The 16,893-nt window shown below is 36.4% G+C and overlaps 5 protein-coding genes across 8 annotated transcripts in view; 3 read left to right on the top strand and 2 right to left on the bottom strand.

The window, feature by feature from the left end:
- Positions 1-1,688, top strand: part of LOC116304295 (inositol 1,4,5-trisphosphate-gated calcium channel ITPR1) — a 48,965-nt gene extending 47,277 nt beyond the window's left edge. For both annotated transcript variants that reach the window (XM_089026094.1, XM_089026093.1), the window contains one exon: positions 115-1,688. In XM_089026094.1, the coding sequence (XP_088882220.1) occupies positions 115-207 (93 nt within the window). In that variant the 3' untranslated portion in view covers positions 208-1,688. The remainder of the gene's footprint in view (positions 1-114) is intronic.
- On the bottom strand, positions 1,179-3,272 carry LOC116304297 (uncharacterized). Its single transcript, XM_031714005.2, has one exon. It carries the CDS (start codon positions 3,187-3,189, stop codon positions 2,071-2,073), a length of 1,119 nt encoding a protein of 372 aa, XP_031569865.1. The 5' UTR covers positions 3,190-3,272; the 3' UTR covers positions 1,179-2,070.
- A 111-nt stretch (positions 3,273-3,383) lies between these two features.
- On the top strand, positions 3,384-5,416 carry LOC116304353 (thioredoxin domain-containing protein 9). Its single transcript, XM_031714079.2, has one exon. The coding sequence runs from the start codon at positions 3,496-3,498 to the stop codon at positions 4,153-4,155; it is 660 nt and encodes a 219-aa protein (XP_031569939.2). The 5' UTR covers positions 3,384-3,495; the 3' UTR covers positions 4,156-5,416.
- LOC116304352 (uncharacterized) lies at positions 5,173-7,758 on the bottom strand. Its single transcript, XM_031714078.2, has 2 exons — positions 6,775-7,758; positions 5,173-6,302 (listed from the first exon to the last, which is right to left on the bottom strand). The coding sequence occupies exons 1-2, from the start codon at positions 7,731-7,733 to the stop codon at positions 5,696-5,698; spliced, it is 1,566 nt and encodes a 521-aa protein (XP_031569938.2). The 5' UTR covers positions 7,734-7,758; the 3' UTR covers positions 5,173-5,695.
- A 458-nt stretch (positions 7,759-8,216) lies between these two features.
- LOC116304305 (uncharacterized) lies at positions 8,217-16,463 on the top strand. 3 transcript variants are annotated; one of them, XM_031714015.2, is made up of 7 exons: positions 8,217-8,431; positions 9,712-10,010; positions 10,947-12,578; positions 13,015-13,826; positions 14,389-14,419; positions 14,900-15,015; positions 15,513-16,463. In XM_031714015.2, coding segments are annotated over exons 1-7 (3,090 nt in total). In that variant the 5' UTR covers positions 8,217-8,429; the 3' UTR covers positions 15,711-16,463. The 3 variants fall into 3 exon arrangements, with proteins under 3 accessions (XP_031569875.2, XP_031569874.2, XP_031569873.2); XM_031714014.2 differs by lacking the exon at positions 8,217-8,431 and adding an exon at positions 9,252-9,395 and having other exon boundaries at positions 14,903-15,015; XM_031714013.2 differs by lacking the exon at positions 8,217-8,431 and adding an exon at positions 9,252-9,395.
- The last annotated feature ends 430 nt before the right edge of the window (positions 16,464-16,893 follow it).

Here is a 16,893-nt window from a genome sequence, read left to right as displayed (position 1 = left end):
GGGTAGCACTTAACAGTTTAGGAAACTGATGACCCTGTGGCCCTCTAATATAATATATTTCACATTTCACATCTACATGATATATTTTACTATAACTTTTCTCTTCAACTGCAGATGACAGAACAAAGGAAACAAAAGCAGCGCATCGGTCTCTTGGGCCCACACAATAGTCTCGTTCCCACATCATCCAACAACTTCAAAATTTAATGGTGTACTATTAAGCAATAAATGCAGATGTTCTCAAATATACAACACTGTGATATAACCACTCGAGAGTTCAATCAGCCATGTGTATTCACAGATTATTATTCATATTCAATTACAGAAAGATCAATGACATGATTCAGTCAAAAGATTAATAGAATCATAAAATTAATAGTATTATATTTTATTGTTACGATATATATGTTATGATTAGAAAGTTTATTATTATTATTTTGTTCTCATATATATTTTTGTTGCATGCTAGTATTCATGGGTACCCATTTCTATAAACCTAGCCTGCTAGAGTAATTTTATTTAACCCGTGAAAGAAAAAGGACTATTTAGCTAGTACTAGTTGATAAAAAAAATGAAAGAAAACAATGGGTTTAGAGTCGACTAATAACTGTTGTGCGTACTATTTTTTGAAGGGTTAAATAAATTCACTCTACTAAACAAAACAATAACACTTTGATCTGATTGTAAAATTTTATTGTTTATGATGTTTTGGAAGAACGGAAAACAGTAGCTCAAGGTAAATAAGTTCATGTGGGGTGCTTCATATTTCATACTCCAGTTGCAGCTCAGTTTTTAGAATCATTTTTGTTATGAAACCTAAAAAAGCCTTTTAAAATTTTGATTGTCAGGATTCAAAAACCACAATGTAGAGTTATAACTTTGCAGAAACTAAGAGTGTTTGAGAAAATAATGTCAAGTTGGGATAATAATATGAATCTTTTTCTAGTAACTTGGTAATAATCTGCACTATGTACATGTCTTTTTCTGTGTCCAAAACCTTGTAATAATGAAATTTGTACACTTGGGTACCATATGCACAGCCTATTTACAGAGAATTTTTCATTTCCAATATTAAAAAGAAAGTGGTTGATGGGATTTTGAAGATATCTTTAACATAATAATAACATTTGATAAAATCAATAGTAGATGTGTGGTAAATAATAATTAATAATCACGAGTTGTGTAGAAATTGATTTTAATAAGTTAATAATAATTAATTAGAGTTATTTGAAGGATTTTAGGTATTTAATAAAATGAAAGTGCTAGAACACCCATCTATCTTAAACCAACAAAAATGAATAGAAATTGCAAAAAGGTTGGTATTAAGAATATTTATAAATGTATAAAGCAGAATCCATAGAGAGTGGGAATGAATGGTATTTCAGCACTCAAATGGCTTCCTTCTGAACCAATCAGAAGACAGGAAATCTTCACCTGTATCTCGGCCAATAACATTGCTTGAATGCAACTGTTTTCGGTTTCCACTTAAAAATTTGCTTTGTTTCTCAGATGTGGTATAAATAGCTCTCTTAATATGTAGTAATGCTATTTATAGTTTGTTGATGTAATGATTTTGTTCATAAGTATATTTCATCATCGTCATCATCATCATCAATCAAATCCATGTACATCCTTCAAGATTGTATATTATTTTGTTGTAAATTTATCAATAAATATTTTGATATTTTGCATGTTTCTGGGTTTTGATTCAGCCTTTTTTCAAAACTAACCCTTGCATTACTTGCCTTTCTTGACTAGCACCTAAGGTTACACTAGCTAGCACTTCATTAGCTGTCACTCTTTGACCTTCTTGGTTCTGATTCAGGAAATGGGCCTTTCTTGGATTTTCTTAAGTGACCACAAAACCATGGCTCCAAGCTGAGGTAGGACTTGATAAAATACAGTAAAATGTATGAACACCACAAGTCCCTAATAAAATAAAACTATGACTTGGTGCCATTACTTTGTGTTCACTCAAGCAAACTAAGGCAAAGTCTTAGTTGGCTCCATTCAGTTACCTTATCTAGGTGATAATTTGTTTTTGTGACCTTTCTGTTATCATTCCATATTCTATTTTTGATCTTCATCATCCTCATCATTTGAGTTATCAACCCCTTTACAGGATTCTTCTTCTTTAACATCATCATTGTTCTCTTGTTCAACATGCACCCCCCTGTTTTTACCCTTCCTTTTAACCTTCGGCGTTATCTTTCTTTGGGGCATAACCTTATTAAAAGCATCCTGCCAGTCCTTACTCTCAGTATAAAACAAAATAATCTCAAACACTTGATTAACAGTTAGTACAGTCCTCGTTGACAATTTCATGAAATCTCCAATAGGAAGCTGCGCATGACCTAATCCTCTTTCTAGTGCCATGTTGTAACATAAACCTTTGTGGTGATTATGATCAACAAGCCCTCCAATTACATACGTCTTTGACATGTCAATTTCTTTGAGGACATTAGGAGAATCTGAGGTCAAGTATATTATATTCTCTTTAGAGAATACTTCTGTGAGGCACTCATTCTTGATGTGCACATCCCAGCTTACATAGTGCCCACTAAGATCATCAAGTCTCTGCTTTGATTTACCTCCAAAGCTTGTAAAGTAGAGCTGCAAGGGGTGGGAAGAGCGCCGATTCTCAGCATAACAGCGTTGAACTTGTTTCATTAATTTCTTGATATCTTTATCCGACATGAGGTCATCAAAGCTCAAATCAATGGCCACCTTAAGAGACAAAGCATCCTCAGAATCCATAGTTTTGTACTTCTTTACATGTTTTTCATTTCCCGTCTCCTCTTGGACCTTCTCGCCCTCAAGTTCGCGTTGTTCACGTCTTAACTTCTGCTTCTCTTTCTTCTGTAATTTTCGTAACTTTTTAATTTCTAAATATTTTTGCTGTTTTATTAATCTTTTTCTCTGGGACTTAGACATAATCTGTCCACTAGTATTCATAGATTCTGCGGATGGGTCTTCTAATCTTATTTTCTTTGTATTCTTTTCACAAGAAGTTTCATCGTTGTTTGGTCCCTCGTCGACCTCCTCGTCACCATCTTCTCTTTCTTCAGTTGCGCCTTGAAAGCATGGCTTTTCAACATCATTTGAATCAAAATTACAAGGGATTTCCTCTTCCTCTGACCGAAATATCGAGTCTACTGCTACTTCAGGCTCCTCTGAAGTCAAACTCATTGCTAAAACGTTTAAATTGAACAGCTTTTTATAGTAAAATTGAAACTAAAAGTCCTAAAACTTTTTACTTCATCACAGTTCGTCCTCCATTTTGAAATACCTGCGAGGCCTTGCGGTCATGCTAGTTCCCAGGCCTCTCATGAATAATTTATGAGGAGGTCGCCTGGTAACGATTTTCAAAACTCAACCACCATTTTTAGAAAAGACAAAAAGAACTTCACTCGACTCCCTTAACCTTCTCTAAAATCGGTTAATTTGGAATATTGTTTACTGAAAATAGTATTTTAAAGTAAAATAAGGATCAACATGGATATCCAGCAAACTATACAAGATACAGTGCTGCAGGCAGCAAAGGTAGTTGAGGAGCAAGTTGACTCGGAGATTGACAGGCTTGAAAAGATGACATCCGACGACATGGATGAACTACGAGAAAGACGACTTCAAGCGCTAAAAAAACAAGCCCAATTGAAGAGCGAATGGCTCCATAAAGGCCATGGTACTTATTCTGAGATAGCTAACGAGCCAGACTTTTTTCCAGACACCAAAGATAGTCCAAGAGTTGTATGTCATTTTTACCGCGATTCAACCTTTCGTTGTAAAATTGTAGACAAGCACCTCGCCCTTTTGGCTCCCAAACACGTGGAGACAAAATTTGTCAAAATTAACGTCGAAAAATGCAAGTTTCTGTGCGATAGGTTGGCTATCAAGGTGTTGCCGACAGTTGTCATGATAAAAGATGGCAAATTCGTTGACAGGATTGTTGGGTTTGATGAACTTGGGGGACATGACGAGTTTTCAACTAATATGATGGAATGGAGACTAGCTAGAGCTGAGGTCATCAATTATGCTGGAGATCTGAGCCAGCCGCCAGATAAACCCAAGACTGGAACAACAGTCTTAAAGAAATCTATCAGAGGTAGACGTGATAAAGACGATGATGATGATGATGACGATGATGATTACTAAGTTACTGCATGGAATTATATGGTAACATTGTGTTGTAATAATTTATTCAATATATTGGAATAGAAGAAGAGCACAGTATTTTTGTTATTTGCCAAAGAGAAGAAGAACGTAACTTGATACAAAATGAATTGCAAAGACATGACCATTTCAACATTAGGATGATGATGACGATGATGACTTCATTTACAAGAGGGATAAGACATATTAACTTACAAGAGTTATTTAATATACGGCCCTCATTCAATGCCCTGAGTGATTGTCTGTACAGTTTTTTAAATGAACCATTTATTTTTCAGGAAAGATCTCAATAGTTTAGCTTTTAAAATGAGTCACACACTAGAAGAGAAGCAAATTAACTGTGAAAATCAATCTTTTTAAATTTTCAAATTAGTATTTTCCCTTTTAATTTTTGATAAAAATAAGACAATTGAAGTGTGCAAGGGAGTCTGGTAGTTAGTAGTTGATGAGGATAGGGAAAATTTCATATACTTGATAAAAACACAGGATACCAACACGCTGTGCCAGGACTGTGACCATATCATGCTTATGACTTTGCTATGTCCAAACATTTCTTTATGCTAAAAATATCGGATACTCAATGATGAAACAATGACTGATCAACATGTGACTGGTCAAGACAACTGGCCTAAGAGGCGTTGGGCCAGACAAGACAGTGTCAGTTTTGACCAGGCATTGTCCATTGTCTATTGACCTGTCATTATTATTAGCCTTGTATAGTGTGCACTGTGATTGGTTTAAAGGATGTTGGCCAAATCCCTACCAGTAGTGTTTTATTTGGTACCATTGCATAGTCTCTAGAAATCTAATATCTATTACCTAGTAGTTATTGTCTTATTTTTTAAATAACTATCAACTATAGGTAGACTATCGATATTGCCAAAAATAGATGACAAGGAATATTTCACTTGGTGTTAAACTGTAAAATTATTATTTGAAGAATATTTATTTGCTAATTTAAAATGTTGTGTTTTAATTGAAAATGATGACGTCTTACACTCAACCTTAAGCTTGGTTTTATTTTTCTTTCCATACTTTAACAATATTATTATTAGTCTATACTAGAATATATGAAGTTAATGGACTTTAAAACCTTTGTATGAGAATACATTTTTTACTTTCCATTGATGGTTTGCTTTGGCAAGACTGACAGAATGAAGGCAAGTCAAGGTATAATTGAACTTGTTCTCAATAGACTCGTTAGTCTAAACTTATCAACAGAAATACAATGTTTCAATTTTAATATATGATTCTTTTCTTGACTATGTACTATTTACTTACTGTAGCAGGAAATCCAAACGCTATGGTTTTTTATTTTTAACATTCACATCAAGCGAGGCTCAAGATTAGTTCATTGTTAATACACTAGGAATCCTACATAAAATGTCCAATACTTTTTACCACCTGTTGTATCCCATGATGCACCACGAGATTTGAGCACTCACATCTGAGAAGCCATATGAAAGATGTGAAACATTTGGTCTACTGCACTTAGCATTCTGCATCATCTTCACTTGATGGCTCACAACAAGATTCTTTTAACAAAAAACACAAGCAAAGCAGAGTAAATCTGCAAAGAGAACATCACTGAAACTGCCATTGCACCACTAGTACTTTCACTTTCAGCAAGTACCAGGGGCTCACCATCCTGCAATCTTGCAACCAACTCCCCATTGGATGATACCTTAAACATTTGTTTCTGGTTTAGCAAGTTCTTCAAGTTTTTGCCAGATTTATATTGATGGGACTGTATTTTAGCAGTAGTGGTACTGTTAGCAGTTGTTATTATGATAAGGAGCTTGCCTCTGGAGAAGGAGTAGACATTGGGGGTGACATATCTTTCGATTTGATCAGTCTTTAGCCAATCGTTTCCTTGGTCCTTGCGAACTTTGATGAGGTGTTTGATAAATGTGTACAAAACATGGCTTGTATTCATGTATGGCCACAATGATTCTCGGTTATTGGGATCATCACCACCATTAAAGCCCTGCTCTGTCCCATAGTAAAGTAGTGGGATACCACGAGACATAACCAAGTAGACCAGGTTGTTTCTCAAGGTAACGTAACTTGGATTCATGTTCAGGAACCTTGCATGGTCATGGTTATCAATAAAAACTCCAAGAACAGAACTGAAAATTTATAAAATAGAATACTGTTAAAGAAAAAATTAATCAGAAAATTAATCCATTAAATTAATTTGGATAACCTCCAAAATTTGGACACTAAAATTATAACAATATAGAAAAAAGATTGCAATTCATTTTCAATAGAAAATCTTGGAAGAATACCTGCTACTGGCATTACTGATTTTAAGTAAACTAGATTCTTATTTCATTGCAACAAAAATAAGAGAAGCAAATCCCAGTTCCAGGGTTGAATCCAGGGAGAGCTCAACCAAATTTTGCTCGACTTGTAAGTAACGGCTCATTTTATTGTAAATCTATTGCTTTTATCAAAAAAACCAATATATGGCTGAAGGATGTGAACGACCCCCTTTGCCCCTCCCTGGATCTGCCCCTGTGTAGTGTTCCCATTTTACCCCTTCAGGTCTATGATGTAGGGCATGTCAAACAGTTATCATTTAATCAACACTGTATTTACCTGTCTAAAAATCCTTTTGCCGAGTCTTTCAAATGCTTGCTTAGGGACAAAAAGTTTTGCTTCTTTTCCTGGAAAATGTACCGATTTGTCCAAAAAAGAGGAAAATCAAGGACTGAATTTAAAGGGCCTTGAAAGCTAGCGGTGAAATTCAAAGCGCAACAAGGTGGAGGGCCAATGTTGGCTTCTCCGAGCATGAATACTTTTCCTGCTTTCTGGAACTTGGTCCAAAAAGGCTTTGGCACTTGAATGACTGTGTCAACTCTGCATCCATCGAAGTCATACTCGTTGACGAGGTACTGAATCCAGTGAAGAAGTGTCTTTTCTACATACGGGTGACTTTGATTCAAATCAGGAAGATTGGCCAGCCAGTATTCTTGGAGTTTCTTCAAATCATGACACTCTTCTGGCCATTTTATCCAAGGATGATTGGGATGGTAGTATTCTGATCGGTTAAATGGATACAAGTTTTCGTAGAATCTGTCAAACAATGTTGAGTTCCAAGGTGTGTTCCAGTTAGTCCCAGGGGGGTACCCCATGTGGTTTGCAACAACGTCAACCATCACCCAGACGTCACGCTCATGACACGCTCTCACCAAAGACTTCACCTCTTCCTTCGTTCCAAAATGAGATTCGATTTCGTAAATGTTTTTCGCCCAGTATCCATGAAAGCCTTTGTCAGTATTCAGCACTATTGGGGAGATCCAGATGGCATTCGCGCCGAGCCCTGTGATGTAGTCAAGATGATTTTGAATGCCTTTGAAGGTCCCCCCACACCAGCCTCTCATGTCCGTACATTTTACCGTAGGTAAACTCCCAGATGGAGCAAAACGATCGGTCAATATTTGATAGATTATCCTCGTTTTCCATTCCTCTACGGTCTTAGCAGAGCTCAAGAAGATAATTCCCAATGCATTAATCCAAATAAACAAGAAAATCAATTTTCTAGGACACAGAAACATCGTCACTGCCTTGCCCGAGTTCTTCGTTAGCATAGCAAACGCACGCAATGTCACGCATTATGTCAAGTTAATCGAAGTAGATGTACAAAATGCCTTTTTTGCAAACAAAGAAAAATGTTAACGTAGCTAAAGGGTACTGGTTTGTAAATGGTCAGCATAAGCCTCATTTTGATGCAGATATGATTATTCAAAATAAAATAAGAGCAGGCACTTTAACATTTATTTTCAAAGGAAAATTTCCAAAATCCCTTGAAATGGGTTGATTTAACAAATACACTATTATTTACTCTTTTTCATTTTTCCTATCTATTTCCTATTCATTGTAACCTTTATTTATCTTTTATTTTCATCTTTTATTTTTTTTTTTCATTTTCATCCTCGCGTTTCCCATTTTCGTTGGGTTCCCTGTGTCTTACCCATGAATCCTATGGCGGGGTGGCATCACGTGACTCTATTGTATTGATTATTACCCGCGAACATCGATCAGAGGCTCGCGCCAAAACCAAATATTCTCAAACAGAACTTCATGATATTTTGTTTACATTTGAGCACTGATTTTCTTCTAACGATGCTGGAATAAATCTCCGTTATTCCTGAATGCAGTTCGGTGTGTCTTATGGTGGTGATCTTTGTTTTGAAGTTGTGATCGTCTTAGATTGATAACTTCATCGCACATCAGAGGGAGTCTCAACTGAAATGTGAGTACATGCAACAGCCAAAATGTGCTACAATTTATGATTATATTTAAGCTTATTCACTGCCTATGTACTTGCTAACTCAGATTCAAACTCATATAGTCCCTAAATGAATGGTCTTCTTTTTCCAAGGAGTAATATTTTAACCCAAAATTTTAAGATTGTGAAGCAAAGCCTCTGTAAACCCATAAGCTGGTTGTCCAATGGATATGCATATTGTTCAGTCCATAAACCATACTCTGAAACTATGACAGAAATCACTTTCGAATCTATAGAATACTAGGTGGCTCAGTTATTGAATATCAAGTGCATTAGATTCTTATGTTGTCATTTTTGGCTCACAGAACTGCTGGTTTTTGTGTCGCCTTGAAAGTTGATTACAGTTAAATAAATAGTTGGGATACCCCCATATAAACCTCTCTAGCTTCAGCTATACTGAAGATCATACTAAAATCTCAAAGTGCATTTATCTATCATGCTAGCTTTATTGAATATAGCAAAGTGAAGTACTCAGTATATCTTGTGTCACTGTTTTAGAAGTTTTGAAGAATGCTAAACAAAATATAAAAATGTTTATTCTATAAGCTATGCCCCTTCTTGCAAGGGGTGTAAGGTATGGGAACCATAAAACCTAGATTTCATGAAGTTGTGCAAACTTCATTGTTTTTAAACAATATTGTGGCTAAAACGTTGTATTCCTATTCGTCAGAGTAAAGTTTTGAGTGTTTAAAGGGACTTGATGTTCAAGATTTTTCTCAAGCTATTCCTCTTCTGTTTCCCTTACTGGGCCCCTCCTTATAAATCCTTTTCGCTCTATATTTGCCACTCTGTCAACCTACTCGCTTCGAAGCGATCTCTACTCTTGTACTTTACGATTGTAATGTGGCGTTCTTCAGACCTCAACTTCGGAGAAACTCTCAGAAAAACTCATGAAAACCAGATGTCGAAATTATGGCTCCAGAAAAAGGTAGTTTGACGTTTTGCAGTGAGTTTTACGAAGGGCTTTCAAACGTCTACGTCGCTTGGTCTTCTCGCTTGTCTTGCTGAGATACGACAATAAGATCCTACTTAGAATAACAGTTTTCTACATCAGAAGAGATAGCAAAGCACAGAATGAAGACTTTATTATATTTTCTTTAGTATATACTTCAGAGAGAGCTAGGTTTTCTAGGTCTTTGGTTCGTACACAGCAAGTAACAATCGAAACCGTTTTGATCAATCAAGTTTACATCTCGTGTTCTTCACTTCGGCCATTGTTGATGTGTCTCGTTTTATTTTTGCAGGATGACAGTGAGTTCCAGCGTAGTAACGACCCATGATACCTCAGAAAGAAAAGATCAAGGGATTTTTGATTCATCAGATGATATCTTGAGCAAGGAACCTCAAGTAATTCATGAAACGAGATCCCAGAAACACGCGAAAGTCAACGGACAACATGAAGAACACGCGGAAACAAAGGGACCTTCACATCAACGCTCTGAAATATCCACTACTAACATTCGTGTTTCTAAAAGAAGCACCTCAAGACCTCCAAAAAGACAGAAAAAATCGAATTCTCCACCTCAGTCATCCTTAAATCAAGGTATTAATGCTATTTTTGTTATTCTTTTGCAATCGTGTTTACGACTTTTTGCTGGCAGCCATTAAGCTTATAATTTCTTGGTTTATACAAGACAGCGATACCTACTTATCACTATGGCTAACAATTTCATATCAAAATATATATTAAAACTTACATTTTTATTATTTATTTTCATTTGTAAGACTGTATTTCTCTTTTTATAGATAATATTTCGAAAACTAAAATGAAGTCTGGGAACTAGACAAGTTTGTGTTTACATCCCAAATTTACTATTTCCAACTTAAGAAATGTCTAAATAGCAATTGTAGAGACTCCCATCGTATATGCTGACTCTATCTATGGATATACCAAGAAAATTATTGACATTTTTCACTTCAATTTATTCTTTTCTCTTTTTTCACTTTTCTTATTCCAATTTCTAAATTTCCCCCATTTTCCCAAATACAATAAAGATGGTATCAGAGTATCCTGTTAATGAAATGAATAGATTCTATACAGTCTGGGCATAATGTTATCTGTTTCAGAGCAGGTGTTGTTCAACTGGAAATAAGATTATTGGTTTGAATGACATTTCTGTCATTGTCTCATTTCAAATGTCGTTATGGGTTAACAAAGAAAAATACTCAAGGGAATGATGGTCTTAAATGGGAAAACCTTATGCTCGCACATAGAGCAGATTTCATATGAATGTGAAAAACTCATGTTGAAATGTGCTGGGTTATGACTGTGATGGCATTGTGACCAAGCATTTTGATTGGATAACCAGTGATGTTGCCCCCTGATTGGTTCAAAAGATGCCGTCATTTCCATACTTGATAGCCCCATGCCTTTTCACAGTCACCCACAGTCTTTTTCAGTTATACTTACATAGCACCATAATAGCACAATTTTTTTCACTATAATCAATACTGGCTAATAATTCTTGTTATCTCTTAGATGGTCATCAGCCCATTCATACTACACCACAACAACAAAAAGGAAAAAAAGTTAAGAGACAGTGGGAATCATGGGGTCTTGAGGACAAGAATGCTTTCTTTGAAGCACTTCATGAACATGGGAAAGACTTTGATAAAATCCAAGCTCATTTGTTAGCAAGACATAAGAGACGTGGAGATCCTGTGAACCTCATTAAGAATAAGGATCAAGTAAGGCATTTTTATTATCGAACCCTAAATAAAATCTCCAAGTATATCCCCAAAGACAAGCAGCCAAATGCAGAAACAGATCCACACCGAAGAACAGTGCTTGAGCTTGGTGGCTTGACCTGCTATGGAGAGCTGAGAAAAAAGGGTATAGGACTTGGAGAAAAAGATGGCAAAAAGCTCTTTGAGTTAGTAGCAGATGGAAAGACATACATACGATATAAGGGACGTACAAAAAAAATCACACCTCCAACTTGCCGTGCACTGAAAAAGATTATATCTTCTGACAACTTTGAAGCTACTCCACCTCCTATTCCTTCAAAGATCAATGTTGAATTCTTACCAAGTGATAATGCTACTTGGTTAGCAGTTCAACACATAGCTAAAAACCCTCGATTGAGGACGACAGTATCACCTAAGAAACCTCTTCATATCATTCTGGAATTTCTTATGAAGAAATGGCCAGTGAAATCACCTACTTCCAAAACAAATGAAGTCCTGTCAATTTGTATTATGATACCTGTTGGCTTCTTTACATTAGAAGAAGAAACAAACAATATATCTTGTGATAACGAGATTGTAGAAGACACCACAAGTAATGACACCATAAATGTCGAAAATGAAGCTGATGCTCTAAATAAAACGCAGAATGAAGATAAGGTTGATGTCAATCTTGAATCTTCAAAGCTTCAAGAACCAAGACTTTCGGAATTGAATTCAATGCAAAGTAATGCAAAGGAAAGTGCAAGCGCTTCTGTTGCTGGTTCGACAGAAGACTCAACAAAACCTAAGCAATGGACCCCAGAAAGCTGTGGCAACATTACTGTTGGTGATATCTATTGCAAGTTGCAGAGACCTGCAAAGTTGAAATTAGAATATTCCTTCCAAGAAGGAAGGGTTTTGGCCACCAAACATAGTCATAATTCCTTGAAAAAACTTGTCGAAGTGGCTAAAAATGAGTTTCATAATTTCAAAAATCAAGGAATTGTAGACATTACTGGCGTGACAAATGAAATGCCTGCACCAAGTTCCAATGCAACAAGAAATATGAGGAATGCTTCAAAAACGACAAACAAGCTTCCATTCATACTGCCTTCGATTGCTCCCCCTGCTCTGCGTCAAGGAATATATCACACAAGGGTATCTACAGTAAGCACTGTTATGAACTCAAAACCAACTACTAGCTTTGTAAATACTCGGAAAAGACCAAGGAAAAATCAGCTACCTGTCAATCCACCACAGAAAGTGATTCAAAGAACTTTGTTACCAAGGCCAGCGAATGCTTTGCCGAGAGGTGCTGTTGCTGTCTCGTTTATACCACAACCAGTAGAGTCAATTGGTTCTGTTCCTTCGCCAATGTCGGGTGGGGTTCTTGTAAATGATGGCAGCTCCAGAATTACAACTAATGCATCCTCACCAAAACCAGGTATGAAAGAGAATACCCAACTCCATTATCGAGGTTATAAGCAAACAACTTGCAGCATAATTAAATCTTGTAGCCTTGATAATGGAGTCAGTATGACTTCAAAACTCTGTTTATTTCACTAGTTTTTGATTGTTAAAACTTTTATTGGAACTTTATTACCATGTACTGTACGTGTATTGTGTTGTTTTAGAAAATGTATGTACGAAACATTTTCATACGGAAAGAGGATTGTTGTGCTATGTGCCATACCATGAACATTTCCACAAGTTTTTGATTTCTTTTTTGACAACTATGTAACTATGAAACCTATCCATTTTTTTCAAAGTAGAGGTATGGGTATTTTTTGGAACGACACAATTTTCTTTTTGAGATCTGTTTTTGTTGATATCATGAGTAATTTAATGCAAACTGTTCTGATTATTTGTCTTGTTTACAGCTCAACTAACTCCAGCCGCTAGCCCTGCATCAACTGTGGCCCATTCACCATCACCTGTATCATCACCTTCAGCGAACATTGTACCTATTACTACATCTGAAGCCTCAACCATCATTACTACTGTACTTGAGACAGGTGTACAGCAACCTGGAGTAACAAGTGAGACCTTGGATCTGGGGCATGTACCTGTAACTAACAATCTCCTGGGCAGTATTACTGTCACTTCACAGGACACACACCTTGTTCCTCAAAAGACAATTGATACAGGATTAAGTGAGTTTGTTAGACATTCTGACGTTGATCAGCTTGTCAACTCACTACAGCAGTATACTAGTAACAGTACCTCTGGGCTGGAATCAGTCATGGATTTCTCTACCAACAATGTCCAGAGCACAATCCAACTTGATCCAGTAGTGTCAATGAGCGATGATTCAGGATCGGAGCTCATTGCCAGCATTATTGGCTTTCAGTCTTTCACTCAAAATAGTGCTGTTACGTCAGTTGCATCTGATACTACTGGGAAGACTGATAAACCATCTGATATGCCGACACAAAACATGAACTCACCAATAGCTGGTTCCTCTTCGTTTTCCTTCTCTACTCCATCTTTCCACAACATTCTTAGTTCATCGAGTAATGAGACAATTATGTCAGTCACCACAACTACAGCACCGTCAAACTTGTTCTTCAACACAGGACCAGAAAATTCCAGTGATGGTTTCAATAGCAATGGCTCTGGGAATCTTTTCACATCACCACCTTTATCGATGATTTCTTCACCAACACCTGAACAACAGTGGCTTAATGGAGAGGTAAGATAACATTGGTTTGTGAGTTGAGTTTGTTAGTTGAGTTCTTATTCCCTTTAATAGACCGTTTGCATCATGGCATCATTTTATTACCACTATCATAATGCTTTGCAAATTTTCTTTTTTCAAATTTTTATTTCCTCATGAGAATAGTTGAACAAAATAAAGTGTGCAAAAGATCTCGGTAAATGTCACCATAATGCAAATGTCCTATACCTTAATGGTTTTTCTCCAGGTACAGTGTAATTTAGTTTTTTTCTCAACAAAACATGTGATAACTACTTGCATAAATCATGAATATGAGGTGTACAGTAGCATCACATTATGTAACTGTTATAAAGGTTAATGTACTACCCTCCTAAAAGAAATAACCCCATCATTAATGCAGCACTGCCAATCAAAACCCAGGGTTGATGGGATATAGGAAAAATATAACGATCCCTGTACCAAGGTGTAAGATTGTTCTCATGAATTTTGACACTGAAGGAGAGGAGCATATCAATCTAGATTCCTTCCCTCTTTATATTTGACTTGTAGTTTGGGACACTTTTTCTTTTTCTTGCAGGTGCCAGATATTTCACTAGGCAGCTTTCTTGGTAAGTACACTAAGACAAAGAATCCATTCCTTTTGCCATATCCAGGGCTAAAAAAATAATAATGCCTGTGCAATGACTCAATGATGACCAGCCAGCCACATCAGACTGATTGGCATGTGACAAGTCAATGTGACTGGTCAAGAGGACTGACCAGTAGTGTTTTGCTTGACAAGTGTAAAATTTTGGCCCGATGTTCTTTGTCCAGCCTAATGTTTTAAGCCTTACATTTCATTTGATGTAAATATATGGGGCTCAAATTAACTGACTGACAGTGTGGGAAAATACTTCTTAAAATTTTGAAGCAACCTATAGAAAATAAAATAGCAAGAAAATGATTTTACCAAGCTGTTGCTTACTGATTTCCTTTAAGTCCCCTCTCCCTGTGTCTGCCTATATCTTTTTCTATTTCAAGCCTTGATATATACAGTACTCAAAGTAGTTATGTAATATCCTCTATTTATTATATATTTTGGTTTACAGCAGTGTCGCCTGAGAAAGAATCCAAGTTTGGGTTTGAAACTCCTGGTGCAGCCATGTTTTCCAGCAAAGATACATCATCACAAGATTCTTTGTTTGGGTCGAAATCAGTCTTAGAGGTGAGTACTAGCTGCTGCAACTTATTGCACCACAATTTAGCCTTTTATCTTTATTACAACCACTGCAAAGCAAGGCTCACTTACAGTGTCTTGTCCCATTGAATGGCTTTTTGCAGCAATGGCATTACGTGAGCAGGGATTAAAATATTGTAATGTCCACCCAGGATTGGAACTTGTCCAGTAAAATCTTTGCCTTGCTTATCATTTTGACCAGTAACATTGAGCCACAAATGTGGTATGACTGAGCTATAACTAATTTGGCTGGTCATCATGACTGGTGACTTACCAGCCATTATTTCAAGCCCTGCTATTGGGAAGGCTGGATGGCTAGTGTTTTAAGTTGCAAAAAGAATAATTACACATTATGACTACTGTATCTTTCATCAATCCCTCCCTCCCTACCTCCCTCCCTCCACCCTGAAAAAAGAAATCATTTAAGTCTGTGATAACAGTTTAGAATCAAGGAGTCACTCAATGAAACTTTCCATTTTCTAAAGACTTCACAGGCAGAGAGGGCACTCCAAGCAATCATGGATGAGAACAGTGTTGATTTTGTCAAGAAATTTGAAGACCTTACAAAACAAATATCAAACACAGATAAGCCCTTGGTTTCTCTTGGGGAAAACAGTTCTGATAGCAGTAATAGCTCAAGTGGGATGCTCTTCTTCAAAAATATATTGGAAACTGAGACGTGACAAGAAAAATGCTCCAAGATTTGTAGAAATATGTATATTAGAGAAAAGACATGTAAGGATATTGAGGGTGTAAATGCACAGTAGTGTCTCAAATTCCAAGAAGGAAAGCAAACAGCAGCATGGTTCTGGCTTAATAATTATCAATAGATAGCAGCTTGATATCTCACTGCCAACACTCTGCAATCTATAAACGATGGCTCTTAACTCCATTGATTCTACTCCATTGATTGAAGTTGCTATAGAAACAGTAGAGCACAGTAGTAAATGCAGGTCTTGGCATCAAGTTTTTGAACGAAGTACCATGCTATAAATGAGCTATTTTGCTTAACTCTTAAATAATTCCCATGTGACACTTATCATGCATACTCCAATGATATTTATACCGTCAGGATGTTTTACTGCTCCAGAATTGTTTTGTAAATTTAACAATGCCTCCTATGACATCAAACTTATTAACATTTTGAGAAAATATATCTGGATATCTCCAAGATTCATCACCAATATAAATATTTTAGCATTCGACTATTCAATTCGTGAAAATATTTAGTTGATGGTGAAGGGCACTTTAAATACCCCAGGTTCCATCTTGCTTCAAGCAACTTGGTTCAGACTATAAACTATTGCTAGGAATGATAATTCATCGTTTTGTGAAGTCGTATTTAATTTGACCTCTATCTGTAGCATTTTGTTACTAGTAATCCTAATAACACAGGACTTGCTAATATAGTCAATCATTAAACATGATTAACACCTGTTTGCAATTATATAGTACCACTTTAAAGCCCTTCTGAGCTGGGGAGATGGTCGTTCTGTTGACGAGTTCTGTTCAAGTGAATCTTACTGATAAAGATCTTTGATTTATGACTCTAAATCTCGTACCATTTCAGTCATCTTACTATCATACGGTTATTGAATGATTAAAACAAAGGGAAAATTAAAAAATCCCTGTGCAAAAGCACCACATGGGATTTTTTCCCCTTTGAGAATACACTCTTATCCTTTGTTGTCAACAAACATCACAAGTGGGTAATTTTGCCGAATGTTCACAAATTGCAATGCTTTCAGTTTTTAAAGCAAAAGCAAAGTTCTAGTCTTACTTTGTCTAAAGAGATTGTCAAAAGACGGTTATTTGACCCGCGGCCATTAAGATCTTTAAGTAGTGCTCTTGAAGGGTTTTGTTGGC

The sequence above is a fragment of the Actinia tenebrosa genome, unplaced genomic scaffold (assembly GCF_029948245.1).
Source record: "Actinia tenebrosa isolate PJP-AT-01 unplaced genomic scaffold, QUT_ActTen_1.0 PGA_scaffold0__85_contigs__length_37466705, whole genome shotgun sequence".
NCBI classification, from domain to species: domain Eukaryota; kingdom Metazoa; phylum Cnidaria; class Anthozoa; order Actiniaria; family Actiniidae; genus Actinia; species Actinia tenebrosa.
Note: the sequence above shows the minus strand (reverse complement) of the source record. Positions and strands in the feature narration are given on the sequence as shown.